A 20,870-nucleotide genomic window follows, 5' to 3' on the forward strand; every position below is an offset into this window, starting at 1 on the left:
CTTGAAATAAGTACTCATTACTGCAGTCCTCTGTCACCCAATGTATTGTCATCAGCCATGCCAGAATTATAGAGAGTCTGTCTCCTTTGTTGACTGATGTCACACCATGTCCACTTATTTGATCCAAAAAAAAACTCTCTGCCCCCCAAAACACCATGAGGAGGTTCATTGGCTGCCCTCTATTGGGAGTTTGCTGTTTTGTTACACACTCATGTTCCAGGGTGAATTCAACCGATTAATTAGTCTTAATTACCACATAATCAATTAAAGGGTATTCTGCACACTGCTCTGGGTCTGTCAGTCTCTCATTATCTCTGATTTCAAGAGAATTCCTTTCTCAGCCCATGCCCAAAACCTCTGAGAATCCAACACCATAAATAAATATTGTCTAATGGGAAAGTGCTTCTGTTTGAGCAACAGTCAAGATCCCTCACAATGTATGATACAATGCAGGGAAACATACTTTTGGCTATTGATTGTCTGTGGACTGTCTTTACAAACATAACATTCACACAAATGCAGTTACACTGGCCTAATCTCCTATAACTGGGTTAGAATTTCTGCCATCTCTGGAATCTAAATGAGAGGAATTTGATGAATCTTTTTATCCTATGTATGACCTGACTTATGCACAAAATTGTAGGCCTTATCTTTTGAATTTTCCCACCCCAATAGACCAGATTTTTTTAACAGAAATAGAAGCTTACACCAACTTCACCTTTTGTTCAAACAATCTTTCTCTTTCTTTCTTTTCTTATTTTTTTTCCTTTTTGTCTGCAGCTTCCCTGATAAGACCAATTCAATTATGACTTGGGTACAGCAATTCCCAAAGCTAGATTCAGCTCAGTCAGTTTTTCACAACTGTAACCCACTGGGGTTAGCATGTATAAAAGCCATTGAACAAAACCCCAGACTGTGCCTGCCCATCGTACTTTTACCTGCACTCAGCATTTACACAGCTCCTGTTACACTTTAACGAATAATTTTCTCTCATTTTAGTTCCATCTACAGACAATTCAAGCTAATTCCCTCTTGAGAAGTAATGGGAACTTCTATCTTTTTGTAAAATAACAATATTCTTTTCGCATTCAGGAGAATTTGATACCGCACATACAAATATTCTTCCCTTAATGGGTACGTAGACTGCCTACTAGATACAGCACAGCCCCGAGGGCAAAATTTTCTATGATTTTCTATCAGTTGGTTGTCCTCACAGCAGTTCTATTCACAGTACATGCAGCTGAGACTGAGTTTAGACAATATATCCTCTTTTCTATCAATTACATAAATTTCATTCCCTGAGTATTCACCCTTTGGAGGCTGCCTTCTTCCGTCAGTGGTAAATGGCTCTCAATAGACCTTTGAACTACAGACAAAATGCTGGCTGTGAGAGACGAACACTCTCATCTGTCATAAATTCTGGTTCACCTTGTCTGCAGGGGCACAGGCAGTGAATAGTTGTGGCAGTCGCCGGACATCGTAACCAACAAACGGAACCATTTTAGAGCAATGCAGCGATTGATTGTTGGAAGTTATTGCTGCATGAGTGCACAGACTTACAAAGTGTACGTGTCTGAGAAATATTGATCTGGAATTACAACTACAGTGGCGTTATCACCTCAAACAATAACACAGAGTAAAACCACTGCATCCTTGTACTCAAAGGATAGAGCCTCTCTGGAACACTATTGCAATCAGTGTGAAACACCAAATTGCTTGATACATTTTCACCATGCAGCTCTTCCAGAAAAGTTGCCTTTCCACTTTGTGTTCTCTTTGCTCTAACTCACCATTCATACAGATACAAAGCAGCTTCCCCATGCCACAAAAACAATAACTAGACACGGAGTATATTGTGTGCGGGTGAATGGAAGTCAACAAGAGTACATGCAGTGTTTTGTTGGACTTGATCAAGCGGTAAAGATCAAAGCCTGATTCCACTGACGGCACTATTTTGGCAGTGTGTCCCTCCTAGGGTACGATAACAGAAGAATATTGATGCAGTCTCCACGGGATGTTACAGCTAAATCATTAACATACCCTATCATTCAACTCATTTGCATGACAGAACACTTGCATTTCCGAGATGTGTTTCACTCCCCCTCTCTGTCGTTTCCTCCCAATCTTAGCAGAGATTGAGTTATATACGTGAAATGCCCACAAACCACAAATCAGTGAAAGTCAAAGAGCACCGGCTACTCTGAAATCCTAAAAAGAGAAAGGAAACAGCACAGTGGGCCAGTGCAGCAGGACCAGACACAAAGGCATCGAACTAACCTAGTAATTAGACCAATACTGGAATATCTGCTTTCTCTAGCATACAGTCTATATCATTAACTTCAAATTAATGAGTCAGTCTGCCTTTGTGGCCTCAAGCCATACAAAATACACTGACGATCGCTTACGAACAACATACTGTGTTGCCTCCACAGCTTTCTTGCCATTCTTCACCAGCCTCCAATATTCTGACCTTGCCTGTTTTTATTCTTTGTCTTCCAATGACCATTGCTCCCAAGTTAGTTCAGCCAAGAACTTTCCTTTTATGGATCCTATTCAGTTATCATCTCACTTGTAAACATTTTTTGAGGGAGTTAAACAAGTTCATCAAATACACTTACTAGTCACACTTGAAAAAATAAACGAGTGTTTGTCAAATTTCACAGCTGCAACTTAAGCTCCCTGTTTACTTCATATGTTCAAGTTGGTATTTTTTACTTGTCCACTAAATATTTTCTCAATTATGCGGAACATTTGTCCCATTTTTTTCTTTTTACCAATTTGAACAGGAAGTGTTGTTTAATGGAAGAAAACATCTCTATTTAACAAAATACTATCAGCCAAAAACAGTATTTTGTTCAGGAACACAAGAAACTTAAATTCCAAGCATTGTAGATTTCCTCTCACAATAATTTTCAATACCACAACAGCAGCTGAAAAATAAGTACAAATTTGAGACTGCCTTTCCGGCCACACATTGCTTAGAGGACATTTGGCAGGGTGCCTCATTGTAAGGAAGGCACATTTGGAAGTCCTCAACCGTATTCTTATAAGGTGGGCTTGATGGCCAAAAAGCTCTCAGTGGTGTGTTGCACTAACAAGCATCTCCTATAGTATTACGCCTGAAACCCAACCCAATCTGCTCCATAGCTTCCGATGTTGATTTCCAGAAACACAAATATTCAATTACAAAATCTGGTAGAGTTCACATATTTGCGGGTCTTTTTTTGCGTCAAAAACAAAATTTTCTTCAATGAAAAACATGTTTTGGAACATTTAAACCCACCATGAAACAAAGGGAGAAACAGATGGCTAGCGGATACAACGCTGTCAGTGAGCCAACACTGTGAATAAAATAGGAAACAATTTGAGTTTTATTGGCCAGATGTGATTGCAATGGGCACCGCACACCAGGTGAATGTGCTGCTAATTCCTCTCATCTCATGATTCAGCTTTGGATGTGGCCAGGCGAATTCAACTGAATCTACACACAGGGGTAGTATTGTTGGATCTGGAACCTGCCGCTATTTAACTGGTTATGCCTCATGAAAACGTGTAATGAACTGCTACAAAAGATGGTGGAAAGAAACCAAGCCACTCAGCTTACAGATCTGAAGAGGGGCCTTTGACCCAGCCCTCAGCTCACTAACATCAAGTGTTCAGTGTTTGTCAATAACTAGCTTCCAAGGTGTTTAAATAAATAATCTGATGTCATGACGTGAAAAGGGAAAAACAAGAGGAGGCTCCACAAAGACCCAGGGTCACACAGGCACGACAAATCCTGACTAGATCTCAAAGAACAGTTTCTCAATGCAAAGTCCTCTTTCATTTGGGCCAGTTATCCTTGCATCACAATAAACACAGAAGTCCTATGCAGGCGAAGGCTGTCTCAATATGTTGTAACATTCAACACAGAATGAAAGAATTCTCAGCAAAAGGGAGTTCCCACCAGTTCATGTAATTCCTTCACACTGAATTCAGTTTCATAAACATAGAAAAACCGGCTATTTTAGCAATCCCACACTACAAAGAAAATCACTGCAGAAGAACAGAAACATCTTTAACAAGGACTTATATGATATCTCTATCAATCTAACTTATGAATAATGCAAGAGAAAAATTTAATCATCATATTTCTCCAGCAACCTGAAATTGAAATACGTTAGAATTGAATGAATCAGTGAAAAATGATTGGGAATATGCCTCAATGTAAATCATAATATATAATAATGATTATGGGGTGAAAAGTCTATACCTGAATAATCCTATCATTTATTTTCAGATTTCCAGTATCAGCTGGCCCGTTTTCTGTGACTCTGGACACTACAATACCTTCTGGTAGTCCTCCATCAATCTGCCAATAAAAAAAAGATGATATTTCTGTCTGTAGTGTATGATCATGATAGTCATAGCAAAGACAGTCAGCCAGGCTGGCTGCAGGACAACACAGTAAAGACAGCTCACTGCACCAGGATGTGTACGAGAACAAGTCTTCTCTCAGACATCAGGTCATGCTCACTAAAAGAAATTACCTCACTAGAAAACAAGACAAAGCTGGTTTATTGAGGGGTTATCATGCCCCCTTTTTCTCTTTCCGCTTTACACTAATTACAGTGCAGTAAAAAAAGGGTAAGGAGGGCGACATCATGGACATGCGGGGTAGTGGTAGATGGGTGGAAGTTAAGCTTTGTACAAAAATGAACAATGCCGCTTTTCATTCATTACTGCTGCATTCATAGGGGACAAAGACATCAAAGCACCTACACCAACAATACTGCTAAATAAAGGCTGTAACAGGGAGCAAGGCTATCAGCTGGATTTTTAAACTCACTCTCCCCGAAATGTTGGCGGGAGAGCTATGGATATGTAAGGATACTCCTCTAAAGGGGGTGTGGTTGTCCGAGACCCCTGTATCATGGAAAGAGGGGAGCAGGGGGTAAATTTGGCGATAATCTATATGAATAGAAGTCCAATTAACACTTTCATTGGGCCTTTACGATCGGTGTTTGATAATGGAAATTTCATTAGTATAGCCCAAGATCAAATAAACAAGAAGTTATATTTGCACTGAGACAAGAGAAGTAAACAATGCTTGGCTCAAAGACTGAGGCAGAAGGCGAAGGGAATCCCTTCAAATGTTATGTTAACACTTACCCTAGTGCCACCCATTATGTTGAAGCCAAGAGTGCCATTCTCCCTCTGTAATATCACAGTCAATCGAGTCTCTTCGCAAGGCTGCTATGTTAGAGAGGATAACAGGAAGAAAAACATGACAACAGGCAACACTAGACGCGGTGTCACTACCAACAACATTCTTATTTTTGTTTTTGTTGTTTTACTTCTGTTTTAGTTTACATTGTTTCTTGCGACCGCTACGGGGCAAATTCACTCACGCAGAAGAGACATGCATTCGACCGACCGACTTTAGTGACGTTGTTATCTCCATCCACGCGGCCCACATTGCATGAAGAATGCCTTTCCACCGTAATTTGTCGGGGGGTAAGGTACAATTCATCATGAATAACTATGAGAAAACACTTTTTCTCTTCTTTACGCATGAATGAATCATTACTTGCCACCGGTCACTGTTTTGTGTGCATTTTTGTCCTCTCTCTCAAGGAGAAATGGGTGACACTGTAAATCACCCAGTAAATGAATTTATACGACTCACAGTAAATATCACAATAGTAAAACGCCGGGCTCTCTACCTCTCGATATCAAATCTACTGTTTATTTATCTTTTATCAGCTTCGCATTTACACACGTGCACACACATTATCGCAAAGCCTCGATATTGTCTCCAGGAAGTCGGAACTGACTCAAGTCACCACTTACGGTGTAAACACTAATAAAGAGTACGTTTACCCTGACATCGTCCATACATACAAATATTGCCCCAAGGCGCACGTTTTTTTTTCTTCCCGAAGACTGTTAACATGTATTATTATCTTTATAGCACTTTTATTAGGCCGACGTCTACAACCTAACGTGTTGTTTATTTGTCTTCGCAAATAACCTACCTTGTCTGCACAACTTGCCCTTTTGCTCAAGTACTGAATCTGTGATTTGTATTCATTCAGCTTCTTCTGGTACCTTAGCGCTTGCATTTGGATCTCATTCTGCAGTGTAGCCATTTGCGTGAGCAGCGATTTCTCCCGCTTGCTGTATCTCACAGCGATTTTCTTCAAGTCGCGCTCCAAGCTGCCAACTTTGACCTGTTGCGACGCGACGTGTGATTGAAGCGCCTTCAGGCACTCGTGTCCTTCCAAGTCTCGGCACAAAAGTGTTAATCCACAACCGCTTCTACATTGACCCACAGGTCTGTATTCGCATGTCTGTCTCTCATGCTGCAACTGATCTTTAATATCAAGTACTTCCCTGCACCCCTTGTTCGAGCATTGAACAGGTAGATAATCACAGTCCTCTGCGTGTTGTGAGAGATTTTGAATTTTCACCAATTCGTTGCATCCTCTGTGATGGTACTCACAGCGTATTTCCAGTTTTTGTATAATGTTCCTCAGAGGTAAGACACTATTCAGTTCCTTGGGTGAGAAGCGATCGCATTTCAGTGGGCAGTTCCCATTCTGTATTACCCAGGGTAAAACACACGACGAGCAAAAGACGTGTCCACATGGAGTGGCCAAAGGTTCTTCCAGAACTCCAAGGCAAACGCCGCATTTTAGGTCGTCTTCAATGGGATCCACGAAGCGATCTAAATCATAACCCATTCTGCTGCTATCAGCTGTTGTACACGCTCGACTCCGTATTGAGGTTTAGCATGAATAAGGCATACAATCGACTCTGCTTGCAGTGTGCTGCTTACGGTTGTGTATCTTTGCTATGAATGTGTACGCTTTATGTTGTACAATACACTAAAGACCGAGTACGCACGGCTGATGGGCGGTGCTTAGCTTTCGAAATAACCATACGTCAACAGTGTACAAACTTGTCACTAATTACTGAATTCCTATTGGACGATTCCTAATCACTAGAACCATGCCGGCACACTTTGTAGTTTTTCACATGCCCGCTCTCGATTTGATCGCAACAACAACACTCAAAGGCAACATGGAGCCAAGGCCCTTTACCGTCGACATTCAACCTGCAGTGGGTGCAGAAAGAACAGAAAAGAATTTCAGCGAAACCCGGGAAAGGTCCCCACTACTCAGTAGTATGATTTTTGGCGTCATCGTGGACAGAGAATGCAACCAAACGGTTCCGCTGTATTTTTCCTCGGGCCGCTATTTTATATATGGTCATGAAAAGATGGGACTCGACCCCGTTTCATTCATAGTTATCGGGTCTCGAGTGTACGAGCCCGGTTGTCGATGGACGAATTTGCGAGCATATGTAAACTTATCTTTTGGCCTTGGTTTCAGCGCTAGCCGTGTAGCATGTTGCGGTACCTTTATGGTTCCACAGTGTAAACATTTTCCTAAAATATAAACAATGTCTATCTCATTACCCAACGTCTATAGTTGATAGGCTCTCCGAACATTCGGACAAGTGCGGAACAGGTATTTAATTAGACGGTTGGGCTGCGTGTCTTTCATCACATATTTTTTGTCGGAATTGTCCTTATTATGAAAAGAAGTCAATTTACGCCATCTACTTATTTGACGACAGGAACACTATTATTGTCCGATTTTACTAAATTTGTCAGTCGACAGATCCCCTCATCACCGCACGGCCATCGCTGGTAGTTTTTGGGGCATGCAAATTGCTGCCTCTAATTTACTGGCGGTAATTGGTGAGCGGTATCTCATGTCTGTCGCTGCTCAAGAGCTTTATTGGGCACCCCGCCGTTGCAGACCTCGTCGCCAGCCCGCTTGATGCTTGTAAAGGGACCGGCCTGCCGGGTGCTATCTGCCTCTCGCATCGTATTAGCGCTGATTAACAGGCGGGCGTTTGCGGTTGCCGCTTATTCGGCTAGTGTAAACATGGCCCTAAAATCCACACGTCTTGTGCGAAACCCTATATCAAAGTGTTCCACAACCGTTCATTTTCTGAGCCGCGTTCGTCCAAGTGGGAATACATCCCGCACTGCGAGTTGGTTGTTCTTTGTGTCATCTACTGTACAGTTATAGGCTATTCACTTTTCCGAGGATATTTTATCCCGCAGCGAGGCGAATGCCAACTAAAAATCATAATTCGCGAGGCGAATAGCCTGTTCGATTCACTTTTATAGAGAGAGCGCACACATTTTCAGAGAAAAAAAAACGTGCTTGTGATACTGATTAACATGAAGGGAAATATGATATGGGGAAGATGCTAGCTCATCTTTTACCCACTTTGGTTTTTGCTTTTCCGCTCCCCATCACAAGAGAGGAGGCAAACATTGGTTTGTTGCGTATCTCTGTGAATACTGAATACAACTCCGAAATTTGAAAGACATTTTCGTTCGAAAAAACCTATAATGTTCGATATGGTATCATTAAAAGCTCGGGGATTGAAGTGCAGTGCGCAGGAAATTATCACTGGTGCACTGAGAAGACTGTCTTTTATCGACCTCAACGCCGACTTTTATTTTTAACGTACAGCCGATCAAGAGGTAAGTTGAGTTCAATTATCGGTGAGACACCTGCGAACAGAAGAGGGACCCTCGGAACCCGCTCCACCACTAGACGGCGTTGTTCAAAATGGAAACCATTAGGCTAAATTATGGTACTGTAAGCTTATGCACTCATAGACCCTCCAAAATGATGCACTGATGTGATACGTCTTGAGAGCATTTGAGAACCTTGTTCGCCAATGATCATTTTTAGTATATATTATTATTATTTTAGGTACTTTTTTTTTGTTTGGTTGGTTTTTTTTTTGGTTTTTTGGTTTGTTTGTTTGTTTGTTTTTTTTTGAGATGGGGATGTCCAAATGCACAAAGCCATAAAAGCTGATGTCTTCTCAAATCTAAGCGAAATACAGCACTGGCTCTTTGCTTATTGCCACGTCTTCTGTCGAAATGAGGGTCGGTATGCGCACCCACGTGACTTTAGTACACAGAAACCGTACGCGCTGCAGACACTTGTCATTTTGAGTTCGAATTACTTGCTGTGGTTTGAACCTTCGAGGATGGCAAGTGTCGCTATCTGCACAAAGTTCACGACTTGGCCAAACATTTGAAACTGGCAGGGAGCTGTAACGCATTATATTAGAGGGCAGTGAGCAAACCGCACACCTTGCTCCTATTGTGAGCTCGTTTTGTGTACCCGAGACAAATAGATGGGAGAGTTAATAGTGCACCTGTGTTTGACACAGAACTGCTAAATTTTTGATAGGGCTGTCCGTTAAGCGTACAGAATTTGCTATTAACAAGTTTTAGCGGTCAAATACGATACCCTTGCGCTGTAAAAACGTCATTCAGTGAGGTATGCATGGACGATCAAAGCGACTGGTAAAACAATAACGGTCGTGTCAAAGAGATAGCGAAACACGCCGACAGACGGGAAACCTATACAAGTATATTACCAGCCCAGTTAAAGATACGTGGACTGAAGGCTACAGCCGTATCTTGTATTGCTTACTATAAATCACTATTACTCTGTGTCACTGGTCTGTGATGGTGGACACCGAAGCAACAGGGGACAAGGCCAGAATGAGACGGCATTTGATCTCGACAGGGCATGACAGCTATCCTAGACTTGTCTTTTTTTCAAAACCTTTTTCCAGCTTGCTCATCGTGAGATACAGGTGCAGTGTTCCGTCAACGGCAGTCACCTGCCCAAATACACGCACAGCATAAGGGTCCGACGGGGCAGCAAGCCTTGAGAATCACATAACGTGGGCACTCTGTGATGGAGGAACTGTGACATGGGGTAGCGAAGCGGTGTCTTTTGTAAATTTTATGCATAAAGGGTCATAAAATCGGTAAAACAGCAGTCTACTTTAGCATGTCCCCTAAAATGCATTAGCGTTAGCAGTTTCCTCTTTCCAGTACCATCACTTTATATTTAAACATTTTATATTCCTTTTTATACTTTAATTGCATGTTTTACCCCATCACAAGAGAAAAATGTTTCCACGCAGTTGACAATTTTATGACATCGTCTTTGTCTGATTGACATCCTGCTGAAACCAAAATACATTTCTTTCTTTCTTTCTTTCTTTCTTTAGTTTAGTACCTACCATAAAATGACGTGCAGTGGCAGAAAAATAAGCATCCTCGTATGCACTCGGGTGTTTCCAGCAACACGATAGGCTGTACTTCCACAAACAGTTTACGCCAACACCTTCCGTTTAGAAATACAAGTTCATGTCTATAGTTGATGAGACGATTACGTTCGCAACTCCGTTTTTCGAAACTACGATAAAGTAGTTTATAGTGTTTGTTTTATGGTATTGGTCAGTACTTTTAATTTAGGTTATGTTAAGAACTACTCGTTTCATTTCCTCCAAATTTACAAATCCTTGATCACCTTACAATTAATACACTCTAATTTAGAAATTTAAATTACATTCTCGATTGAATACTTTTATTCTTCCTTCGATCATGCATTGTAGAATTCGTTGTAAAATTGCAAAAGATGCTCACATTATTTCATCATCTTATGCTGTCAGGACGCGTGGTTTTCGATACAGGGCTTGAACTTTTAGTCAGTTACATTTTCTTCTAACGTTATTTAATGGAAATCTTTACCTGGCTCAGTGTGATGTCACCGCATACATTTGTAAAACGACTGGTGTTACGTGAAATCTAAAGAGTTGATTCATCGATTACGTCACCGCGCTTCTTGATCACGTGTACATCTATATCAGGGAAGTTGAACGACAGGTGCAAAGGGAATTTGGTAATCTGGTCATTGATGGTGATTTTCTAATGAAATTGGAGAAGTTGAATTTGTTGTTACTGTTAATCAAGTTATTGCGAATGCTTGTGTGGGAATTGCCACAATCATTTGCTCCATACATAGTTGTAAGTATACCGGACATGTGAGTCGAAGGCCAAACGTTATAGGAGTTTAATTTTCCGCCCTGAATACTCAATAGCTGTGTGGTATTTTCAACTAAGAAAGCCCTGTGTCAGACGTGAAACAACAACAGCAACAAATTAGTGTCCCTAAATTTTATTAGCAAATAACAACTTAAACAACAGCAACCGAACTACTAAGTTCAAATCTCACATCTGATGAACCAATGCGAGAAGAATCTGAAAACAAAACACTACTTCGTCCCCCGGGGAAGGTTTCGATGGTGAATTTTGAATAACAACAAAAGACAATTTCATCCTCACGAAGGTCATGCCTTGGGATGGAATCTTACTCTCTCACTTGATATTCCTAACATATTTACCCTTATGGTCAGTCAGCCCAGTGAAATCTTCATTTTATCACTTAGTATAACATAATATTTAAAGCCTTATCACTCCGCTCAATAATATTACCATTGTATTAAGTATTGGAATCGAGATGTGAAAGTTGGTAACTTGAGCGAAATGATCCGACTAAAACCAGGGTGGGTGGGTGGGTGGGCAAGTTAGCATCATTATCCACAAATACCGCCTACCCTGAAAAGGGCCTCCCATTTCCCACTCCTACAGTGGCGTGGCCAAGGAAAGTCATCTGTTTAGCATATGCGTGTATGTGTATATCTAGACCTTATGCATATTCATTACTAATTTACATATGGCGGAATAATCTCACTTCGTGCTAAGGCTTTGAATAATATAATATTTAAAGCCTTATCACTCCGCTCAATAATATTACCATTGTATTAAGTATTGGAATCGAGATGTGAAAGTTGTCCACGCCGAGCTTGATGAAATCCTAATACCTCATTCAAATCTACTCTCCAAACCTTACCAATACTTATATCTTCATACCACCCTTACTCCAAAACACATACAAAAACAACATGTTAATCATTTCTACTTTAATGTTCGTAAAGTTTGTCTGTACATATATACGTTACACCCCATACTCAAGGAAAGGCAATTGTAAAATCGGTCAAGGTTTCCGTGTGTTCATAAGCGTTCGAATTTTGTGTATTTTTTAGCATTCCTTCAAGCCAATTATCAGGTCGTTGAACGGAAGACAAGGCTGACAATTTCATGTAATGGTTAGCAGTTGACTTTCTTTTCCATCCGACATGATCCATAACCTCCTGGGTACTTGCACCCCCTAAAGCCATGGAAATGGCACACGCAGACCGTATGCTATGAGGAGTTTCCCCTTCATCAATATTTAAATGTTGAAGGTAGTCTTTTAATCTCTGATACACCACCTGAGAGGACAATGGTTTATTATCTACATTTCCCGCTGGCGTTGTTGGCCTAAAGAGATACCCTGTACGTATATCAATGCCTAGATCACTTGATAGTTTGATGTATTGTTCCAACGCGTTCACTGCACAAAGGCGTCTATCCTCGCATCGCTTAATAGCGAACATATTTGTTTCCGCACCCCTCAGAGTCTTTCCAAATGTGTGATTGAAAATCAAACCTGAATTGTCCGGGAAACGCAGAATTTCCTGCGTTTTGACCTGACCAAGATCCCCTGCTCGATCCCCGGAGAAATATAATAATTTTAAAAAGGTAATATCTCGGGCGTATAGATATGCATGAATCGCTGATGGAGATGCAACAATTAGATCCATGATAAGATCGAATACCATACGTAGCTTAGGCAAGAATAACGGTTTGGCTTGTCTGACTGTAACATGCGCCTTTGCCTGCTCCTCGGATATCTTTTTGATGTACCGCTGCACCATCAGTGCTTTAGTTGGATTTATTATGTTACCAGTGTGAGATTTAATTGCCTGAAAATACGCGGACAATTTCGATACCATATTCTTAACTGTCCCTGCCCTCAGCCGTCTTGGACACGCGCATGGCATGTGACCAGTCTGTCCTAAATATGCGCAGTCGATTTGGTGAACCTGAGTCTTAGCGTTATTGTCCTTGAAAACCAGAAACCGTACCACATCTTCCGGATTCGCATTACCAACCGGTTTGGCGAAGGTAACCTTGTCAGAAAGGCTTCAAAATCCTGTATCAGCCTGTCTTTTGTTTTTCATATGCAGACCTATCTCCGAGTAGCCCATTTATTCTCTGATCAAGAGCCGTGATATCTATTGGGTTATCCTTAGTTACACAAGGTGGGTTTATCAATTTGGAGGTACATAACCAACACGCCTGCAATGGGCCTTGGTTCCAAGCACCACAAATCCAGCACACCTGTCAATCAGATAAGAAGCGTACTTCAGCCGGACAATACATGTATGCACATTCACACGACGAAGATAGATATATATTGGTCTAAATACACACAGGCTTTATTATTTATTACATAAATTGTACATGCATATCATTCTTACACATTTTAATTGCAAGATTTCTAATAACTCCAATCAAATGTAATGGCATACAAATCACAGGGTAGAGGATAATCTTTATAACCGTTTCTAGAAGGGGCTTGAATGATACCCATGTCCCCCTTGGCTCCAATGCTCACTATATCATGTGCCACCTGCCTCACCATAGGCCAATACGACGTCAAAAAGCGCCCTCTAGGTACAATAACAGTAGCTCTGTATCCGCGTTCAAGAATATGCTTAATTACTGCAGGCACCAATGCAAAAGGTGGATAGACGTACATCTTATCAGCATTACCGAAATGATGTTGGAAGAAATTTACTCCCTCACAATCAATCTGATGAAATGGGCATACATATCTGGGTAACTTCTTATTAGAATAATCTGCCATTGCGTCTATTTGATGCGGACCAAATTTATCATCAAGCCACTGCCACGTAGTACAAGACAAAGAGGCATCTGACAAAGACATATTCGTGACGGCGCATCTGCTTCATTATCGCGAGAAGCCACATGAGACATAGTAAGCCTAATATTGCTATGGAAACAGAAATTAAACAACTTCTTCAAAATTTCATTCAATTCAACTGCTCTCGCGCCCGGACAACCACTGTTCCAAGCCTGTACCACCGGGAGAGAATCAACCATTGCATCGACACGGCCGTTCTTAATATTATTGTGGAAGGCATGTAACCCCCTATATATGGCCTCAGCCTCTTTCCGGATTATTGGCATATCACTCCATTCCTGTTCCCACATGGACCCCACAGCTATCTTCTCTTTGCCCAAGTGAGCCACAGCACCCCATTTGGAATTGCTAGAATCAGTGTAAATTCTAATAGCCATGTGACTCTCTGTTGGCCAAGCAAAATTCCCTGCTAGTTGGATTATGGTTTCCCACTGTTCAATCTCGTATCTAAGTAGGCCTCGAACCGGGATAAGATTTTTTGAGGTCTTTTGAGCAATACTACAAGCATTTGCCATATGTCGAATATATAATCTAGCACAAGGTAATGCCAATGAAAAGGAAATGCACTTTCCCATTATTTTTTGTAACGTCCCTACAGGGATCGCTCTGTGTGACAAGGCGCTTCGTATCAACTCAAGAAATGCAGACTTTTTCTGTTCTGGGATTGCAAAGGAACGTGTTTGAGTGTCCACTACCAACCCGAGCATAGTTAATGATCGAACGGGGTGAAGTACACTTTTATCCAGGGAGATAAAATAGCCTGCCTTTATCGCAATTGAGCATAAAATATACGCTGCTGCTTGAGCCCTCCGGTAACAGTCCCACTTAAACGAAATATCACCCTTTTTTGGCTTTAGTGGACCCCCATGCCTATCATCAATGTATTGTATGCAGGGTACCCCCAAAGACCTGGCGTAATGTGTAATACAATATCCGAGGGTATGGTATACGTATGCCGATAGTTTCCACCCAAATGGTAAAGTGTTATTTACATACCATACCCCAGCCCATTGGAAACCTGCAAAAGTACGGTCGTCATGACAAATAAAAACGTGGTCATAACCACTTTTATCATCGCATTTAAAATGGAAATCGTTATTTTCTAAATACCTAGAAACTTCTACTAGAGTATCCAATTTAAATGGGATGGGGGTAGTCCACAGATTTAAATATCTCATATCGATACACATTCTAGGTTTACTTGGCTCCACAACAATAGGCATGACAATATGAGGTGGAGGGTCACACCCAACCTTCCCCCAAACCGATATAGCCCCTGAATGCAATCTTTCAGAAATCGTTCGAGTTATGAAATTACCAAATTGCTGACATACAGGATTGTTAGCAAATATTCTAGCAGGAGGAAAGTCATGATCATATTTTCTTCCCTTATAGTCACCGTTAAAATTGGTAAAATACTTTCTTAAGCTAACACCGTTATTTATCCATTCAATGATATCAGACTTGTCTGTTACGTGTTCAGTCAATTCAGTCCAATACTCTGTATGCTTGTGAAGTTCGCCAGCAATAAAGTCATTTGGATTTCTAAATGAAAGGTCATCCGGTGAGGCAAACGTCTCCCCTACTGCAACCATAGATGCATCAACCATGTCTAGTTGTCTAGGGGCGCCCCCTAGTGTCGTCCACCCGTAACTCAAACGCTGGGACGAATTCCAATTTGCTTCATAATCAAATTCCCATGCAGGTGGCACAAACTGAAATGGGAGAGGGTAGACTTCAATACAAAACAGAAAATGTTGGTACAGAAGTTCGCGTAAAAGGGGACGCCCCCAGACAGGACCTGCAAATGGCAGGTTGCAAAGCAAAGAGCCCATTTGGGCCCCCCTGTTGGGGGTAGGGAAACCCACAGAGAAAGTGACAACACGAGGAGAATAACTTGTACATAATTTAATATCCATTACTGCAGCACAACTAGTGCTCAAGTTGTACATATCACAAATTGAAATTGCTCATTTATCATTCCCATTCTTCGCATCTCTACAATCCCTTGCAAAGTGTCCAAACTTTCCGCATTGAAAGCATTTGTAATTCTTTTTGGAACGGCGTCCGGATGCCGAACCGCCAAACGAATAAGGCACGTACGCGTGGAATGGCCAGAGTTCTTTAGAAATTTGGAAACTTTAGACGCGATCTCCTCTTGCTCTTTATTCCCGAGGAGTAAGATAATTAGGCGGCCTGCGTCAACACCAAAATCATTTGCCTCAAATTGTGATAACACAGCTCGATATCTCTGTAACTTGGGGTGGCCAACCATCGTGGCTCTGTCAACCAGGACTCTTAGAGCGTTGATAAGCTGAGGTCTGGATACCACAGCTGCACAATGCGCCATTTCCATAACCTTTTGTAAGGCGTCATCCACACTTGCCACACCTGCAGATTCTTCAATCTTTTCCACCTTTTTAAGCAATATCTCCAATTTTTCAGACACCTGAAAGCAATCAGGGAATCTATGAGCTGTACGTTCACAATGGACACGACCTTTTACAGTCACATTGTACACCCGAATTTTTACAGCAATTGTGGCCAACTATGCCATCCGACTTCTGCATATTCTGGCGCCCTCCAATGGCCCTTCCTCACAAACACATAAGCAGCGGAAAACTGCTTTGAAAAAACAAACAAACAAAACAAAACACAAACGAAAGAAAAGGAAAGGTTCAAAATGGAAGTGTATTGGCTCAAAGTGTACATAAATAAAACTAAAAAAGAAAATACATACCCCACGCCACACTATAATTTCTCTCTCCTGTTTTTAGTTTTTTCTCTTTTTTATATCCTCCAAGTCAAAACACAAACGTGCGAGCAATTTTAAGGAACACATGAAAAGTAAATTATGGGGGGAAAAATGCTAAACGTAAAGGGCACAAACGTAATTTATTTTTTTTTTTTTTTAGCAACAGAGAAGACAAACATACCACTCCAAACTATAGCTCCTTTGAGTGAGCTGATAAAATTGCACAGAAGTACGAGTATAACGCAACTTATGCACATCAAACTGGTTTTAGCACTGTACATAATCGTTCTACGCCTATCATTATAAAAGTCGGGTTCATACACAACTCTGGCGCTCCCAGCGCATATTTTATCGGGTGCCCCCTGACGACACTCCAATCCTATATTCCCAATTCCAAACGTCATGTGCTCACATTTAGCACTCTGACTTTCCGCTTCCAAAAGCCCGGTGCTCCAATTTAGCACTCTGACTAACCCCAATGTCAGTACGGTGCCCACAAACTGGCACTCTAACGCGACCATTCTCAAATTACGTACACGAGATAGCGGGTGCCCAAAAATTGGCACTCCGCTCAACTCCCTTCTCCATACCTAACTATATCCCTCTGAAAAACAAAGTAACAGAAACAACCGTACCTGAGCCTGAGCGACGTGGCCATCCCCTGTATTTGCCGTTCCTGCAATATTGGCGTCGCCAGTCTTTTGAACAGGTGGTGGAGCTGCAGCATTCAAAGTCGCAGCAACAGGAGCAGCGGCATTGGTGTTCCTACCACCAGTAGAAGGTTCACTTGGTGTTGTCGAGCCATGAGCTTTTACAAAGCTTGCAGTAGTGGTAGAAAGACTTGGTGACGACGTGGCAGCTACAGTGGAACGTCTAGCCTCCATAGTCAACGTCCTCCAGTGGCGTGGCCAAGGAAAGTCATCTGTTTAGCATATGCGTGTATGTGTATATCTAGACCTTATGCATATTCATTACTAATTTACATATGGCGGAATAATCTCACTTCGTGCTAAGGCTTTGAATAACATTTTGTTTTCATTTTGACACTCATAAATGTGATACATACATATAAGCTTATGTATGTATCAAGATTAAAATGAGGGACAAAAACTCTGACCAAAAATTGATAATCACACTCATAATTAATAAGGCAACATTTTGGCAAGACCAAGAAGTTTCCACCAAAACGCCATCGCTACCAAACTTCTGCTGGTAACCCTATCCCTGGGTTTCAATGTACCTCTTCCTTTGTGTTGACCACATTCTTACTCCAAATCCGTGTTCTGAGTCCGGGGTTCTGAGTCATTCACAGTTTCGTATCTGATTTCAATTGAACCATAATGTGAAGCACCTTGCGTCAGAAGCCAGAACAGTGTGAAGGAGCCTTGACTGAAGGAGACTAGCATAGGCATCACTGATTGTGGACAGTGACGATAAATTCTTTTGCTCCTTCTAATTGGAGTACTTTGTTATTGTCTTTCCCAATGATCTCGGCCAAATGCTGCAAATTCTCGTGACGTCAGTAACCCATCGTCTCGGGTAACCGGACGTTATAACGCTTAAGGCGGTCTGAGAAGGTCGTCCACCTTTTCAAACGCGCTATACTTTGTTAGCGCGACCGATATTGCCCGGCTATTGAATTTTGGTTAAAGTTGTGTGCAGACATTTCATCCGTATGTTTCCGCTATTAGATTAAAAAACAAAAACAATAAAGGGATGGAAATTGCTCGTCCTAATACAAAGAAGGCACAGGAGTGGCTTTTCGACTGATTAAAATTTGCATATGTCAGATTTCTTTACCAAACGTCATCCCTTACTATTCTTACTATTTAAATGCTTTACTAAAAGGATTGTTGTTAACACAATCTTGATTAATTAATTTATCATCCATCTAAACAGTGGTAATTCCTCAGTACACAGCGTTCCATAATGAAGGTGGTCCTCGAAACAAAAAGGAGGACATTGCTTTCCCCGAAATCCTTCCACAATGGTGTCTTCTCTGGGTAAATTCTTTTAAGGCCATGTAAAGAATATTCTTTGTTTGCCGTCCTTGGATTTTTGAAAAACCTACCAGCTAGCCAGCAAAAAAACAACAACAAAAACCAAACACTAAAAAAAACACAACATAGATCAATCGCATAAACTTTAACTTTCCCATGGGTTTATCGGCCATAAGTATGAAAAATCATCAGTTACATTTACAATGCAGTGTTTCTGGTGCTTGTATAAGTACAACAAGCATACTTAGAGGTAGGTGACTCTGTGAGTCTGAACAAAGATTCATAATAAACAATGGCAATAGACACTATACCAGTATATAATGTACCATTCAGTGTGACAGTAATCAACTGGTTGTGTTACGAAGATAGTTTGTTTGTAGGTTTATGCACTAGGTGGTCATAGGCATCAACAAAATTATTAATTAAAATAACAGGATCTCAATTATGAATACAAAGCATATTTGCGACAAATGCAAAAAGACGCAAATTACATATTACGGGGATGTTTACGAAGTTTTGAAGAAAACAAGAATTGAATTACATTAAGAATGATGAAGGTAGTCAACACTTAATGAAGGAACGTGAGAATTTCACTTAATGGGTTCAATTTTGCAGTCTGTCTCAGTGACATTTGTATATTAATTGTGACATGTAAATTTAAGATCGAGACCTGTATTGATGTTTACGATTGGACGCATAATTTTATCTTTAATTCATATCTATCGCATGATCTGAGCCAAGCCTTAAAGAGAACGTTTTAAATCCCATCCTAAAATAATACGAGAAATTGAATTCAAAGGACAAGAGAGAAAAATACAACAGACAGGGCAGGAGGACAGAACGACCAAAGCTTGTGTCTACCAAGAAATAAAGTCTATGTAGTACCAGCGAACTCTGAACATCACGTATAGTTAACTGAAGATCACCAGTACCCTCTCAGCAAGCCAAGACGAGCCCATGAGTAAAAGCAGACCAAGACGAGGTATCAAGATAAACAATGCGAGAAAAAACTGATAGTCATATTTGTTATGACAACGTGTACACTATGAATTTCAAAATGTTTGAGTAAAACAAAAAGGTGTTCTTTCAAAACCTGAAAATTCCAAATATTAAACTGCAAAAGTAACTGAATATAACAAAGTATGTAGTTGTCTCTCTTTCATACAGTTAGAATTTTTGTAGTAAGAAGAGTGGGTAGCTGAACAAATCATATCAGCTTTGCGTACAAATCGTACTTTTTAAGTGCCAAATAATACTAATCCTGTTCCTGTTGAGTTAAATGCTCCATCAGAGATGTAACTTAAAAGGTTATTTACTCTGAATTCTGTGAATCGACTATTTTTTTATCCGACTTCCAATAGCGCTGATATCTATGTCAGGTTTGTCAGGTTTGGGTGCACGTGCGACATCGGACACCACTATACCTGTTGTTGTTGCAGTCAGTAGTCTGAGCCATAAATTTATATGAATTAGTGTGACTTTTTGTATGCATTACACGCTTCACAAGCATAGAAGATGCAGTGGTATCCTACATTAAACACCTTGAATACTTCAAACTGATGGAAGATGAGACAAAAACATATGGGACAGATGGCAAAGTGTAAATCAATTATCAAATGTCTATATAAATGCACAGATATTGTTATTTTTATTTTTTATTTATTTATTTAGCACAAATAACCAAAATAATAAGAAAATAGTACAGAATGTAACAATTTACAACACCAAAGGAGACAACGCAGTTATTTGTGCATGGATAGCACAGAAAAGTCCGAAGACTTATTTCCACTGTGGTCCATGAAAGAAGACTACACAATAAATATAAATATAAAAGATGACAAAGAATTCAAAATTAAGTGAAAAGACAAAATGCGGAAAACAGTCGAATAAAAAGACAATCCTGCTGCCGGTTTAAGACACACAAACAACAACGACAAAAGATTGGTAAAAACAAACATCCAATTGTAAACATACAAGGTAAAAATGGACATACAAAATCAATCTAAAGGTCAAGTACACTATAAAAATTTCTCTTCAACAAGCGTTTAAAAACATTGTTTGATGAAGTCAGCCGTATATTACATGGTAATTGATTCCATAAATTCGAGGCAGAATAGTGAAAACCAGTTTGAGCGAATTTCGCACCGAATGGAATATAAATAGAGAGGTCACCATGGCGAATGTTATAATTGTGAACGTTGCTTTTCATCACCACAGTAGATGAGAGATAAGAAGGGCCTTTCCCATGAATAATTTTATGCATCAGATTGGACTTTAAATATTCAATTCTTTTGTCCACAGGGAGCCACCCCAATTTTTTGTCGTGAGAAGCATCAATATGTT

At 40.6% G+C, this 20,870-nt stretch overlaps 3 protein-coding genes across 7 annotated transcripts in view; 1 reads left to right on the top strand and 2 right to left on the bottom strand.

Moving 5' to 3' along the window:
- LOC139135868 (E3 ubiquitin-protein ligase PDZRN3-B-like) overlaps positions 1-6,856 on the bottom strand; it is a 103,426-nt gene extending 96,570 nt beyond the window's left edge. For 2 of the 4 annotated variants that reach the window (XM_070703621.1, XM_070703619.1), the window contains exons 1-3: positions 6,018-6,856; positions 5,152-5,232; positions 4,253-4,351 (exon numbers count right to left, since the gene is read on the bottom strand). In XM_070703621.1, the coding sequence (XP_070559722.1) occupies positions 4,253-4,351; positions 5,152-5,232; positions 6,018-6,725 (888 nt within the window). In that variant the 5' untranslated portion in view covers positions 6,726-6,856. Of the gene's footprint in view, positions 1-4,252; positions 4,352-5,151; positions 5,236-6,017 lie in introns of all 4 variants that reach the window. The other 2 variants (XM_070703620.1, XM_070703618.1) reach the window with 1 other exon arrangement.
- The window catches only part of LOC139135890 (actin nucleation-promoting factor WASL-like), a 570,409-nt gene that overhangs the window by 355,487 nt on the left and 194,052 nt on the right, over positions 1-20,870 (top strand). The window lies entirely within an intron of this gene.
- On the bottom strand, positions 15,675-17,650 carry LOC139134357 (uncharacterized). The gene is made up of 2 exons (XM_070701228.1): positions 17,163-17,650; positions 15,675-16,221 (listed from the first exon to the last, which is right to left on the bottom strand). The coding sequence occupies exons 1-2, from the start codon at positions 17,409-17,411 to the stop codon at positions 15,712-15,714; spliced, it is 759 nt and encodes a 252-aa protein (XP_070557329.1). The 5' UTR covers positions 17,412-17,650; the 3' UTR covers positions 15,675-15,711.

Source organism: Ptychodera flava, chromosome 6 (genome assembly GCF_041260155.1).
Source record: "Ptychodera flava strain L36383 chromosome 6, AS_Pfla_20210202, whole genome shotgun sequence".
NCBI classification, from domain to species: Eukaryota; Metazoa; Hemichordata; class Enteropneusta; family Ptychoderidae; genus Ptychodera; species Ptychodera flava.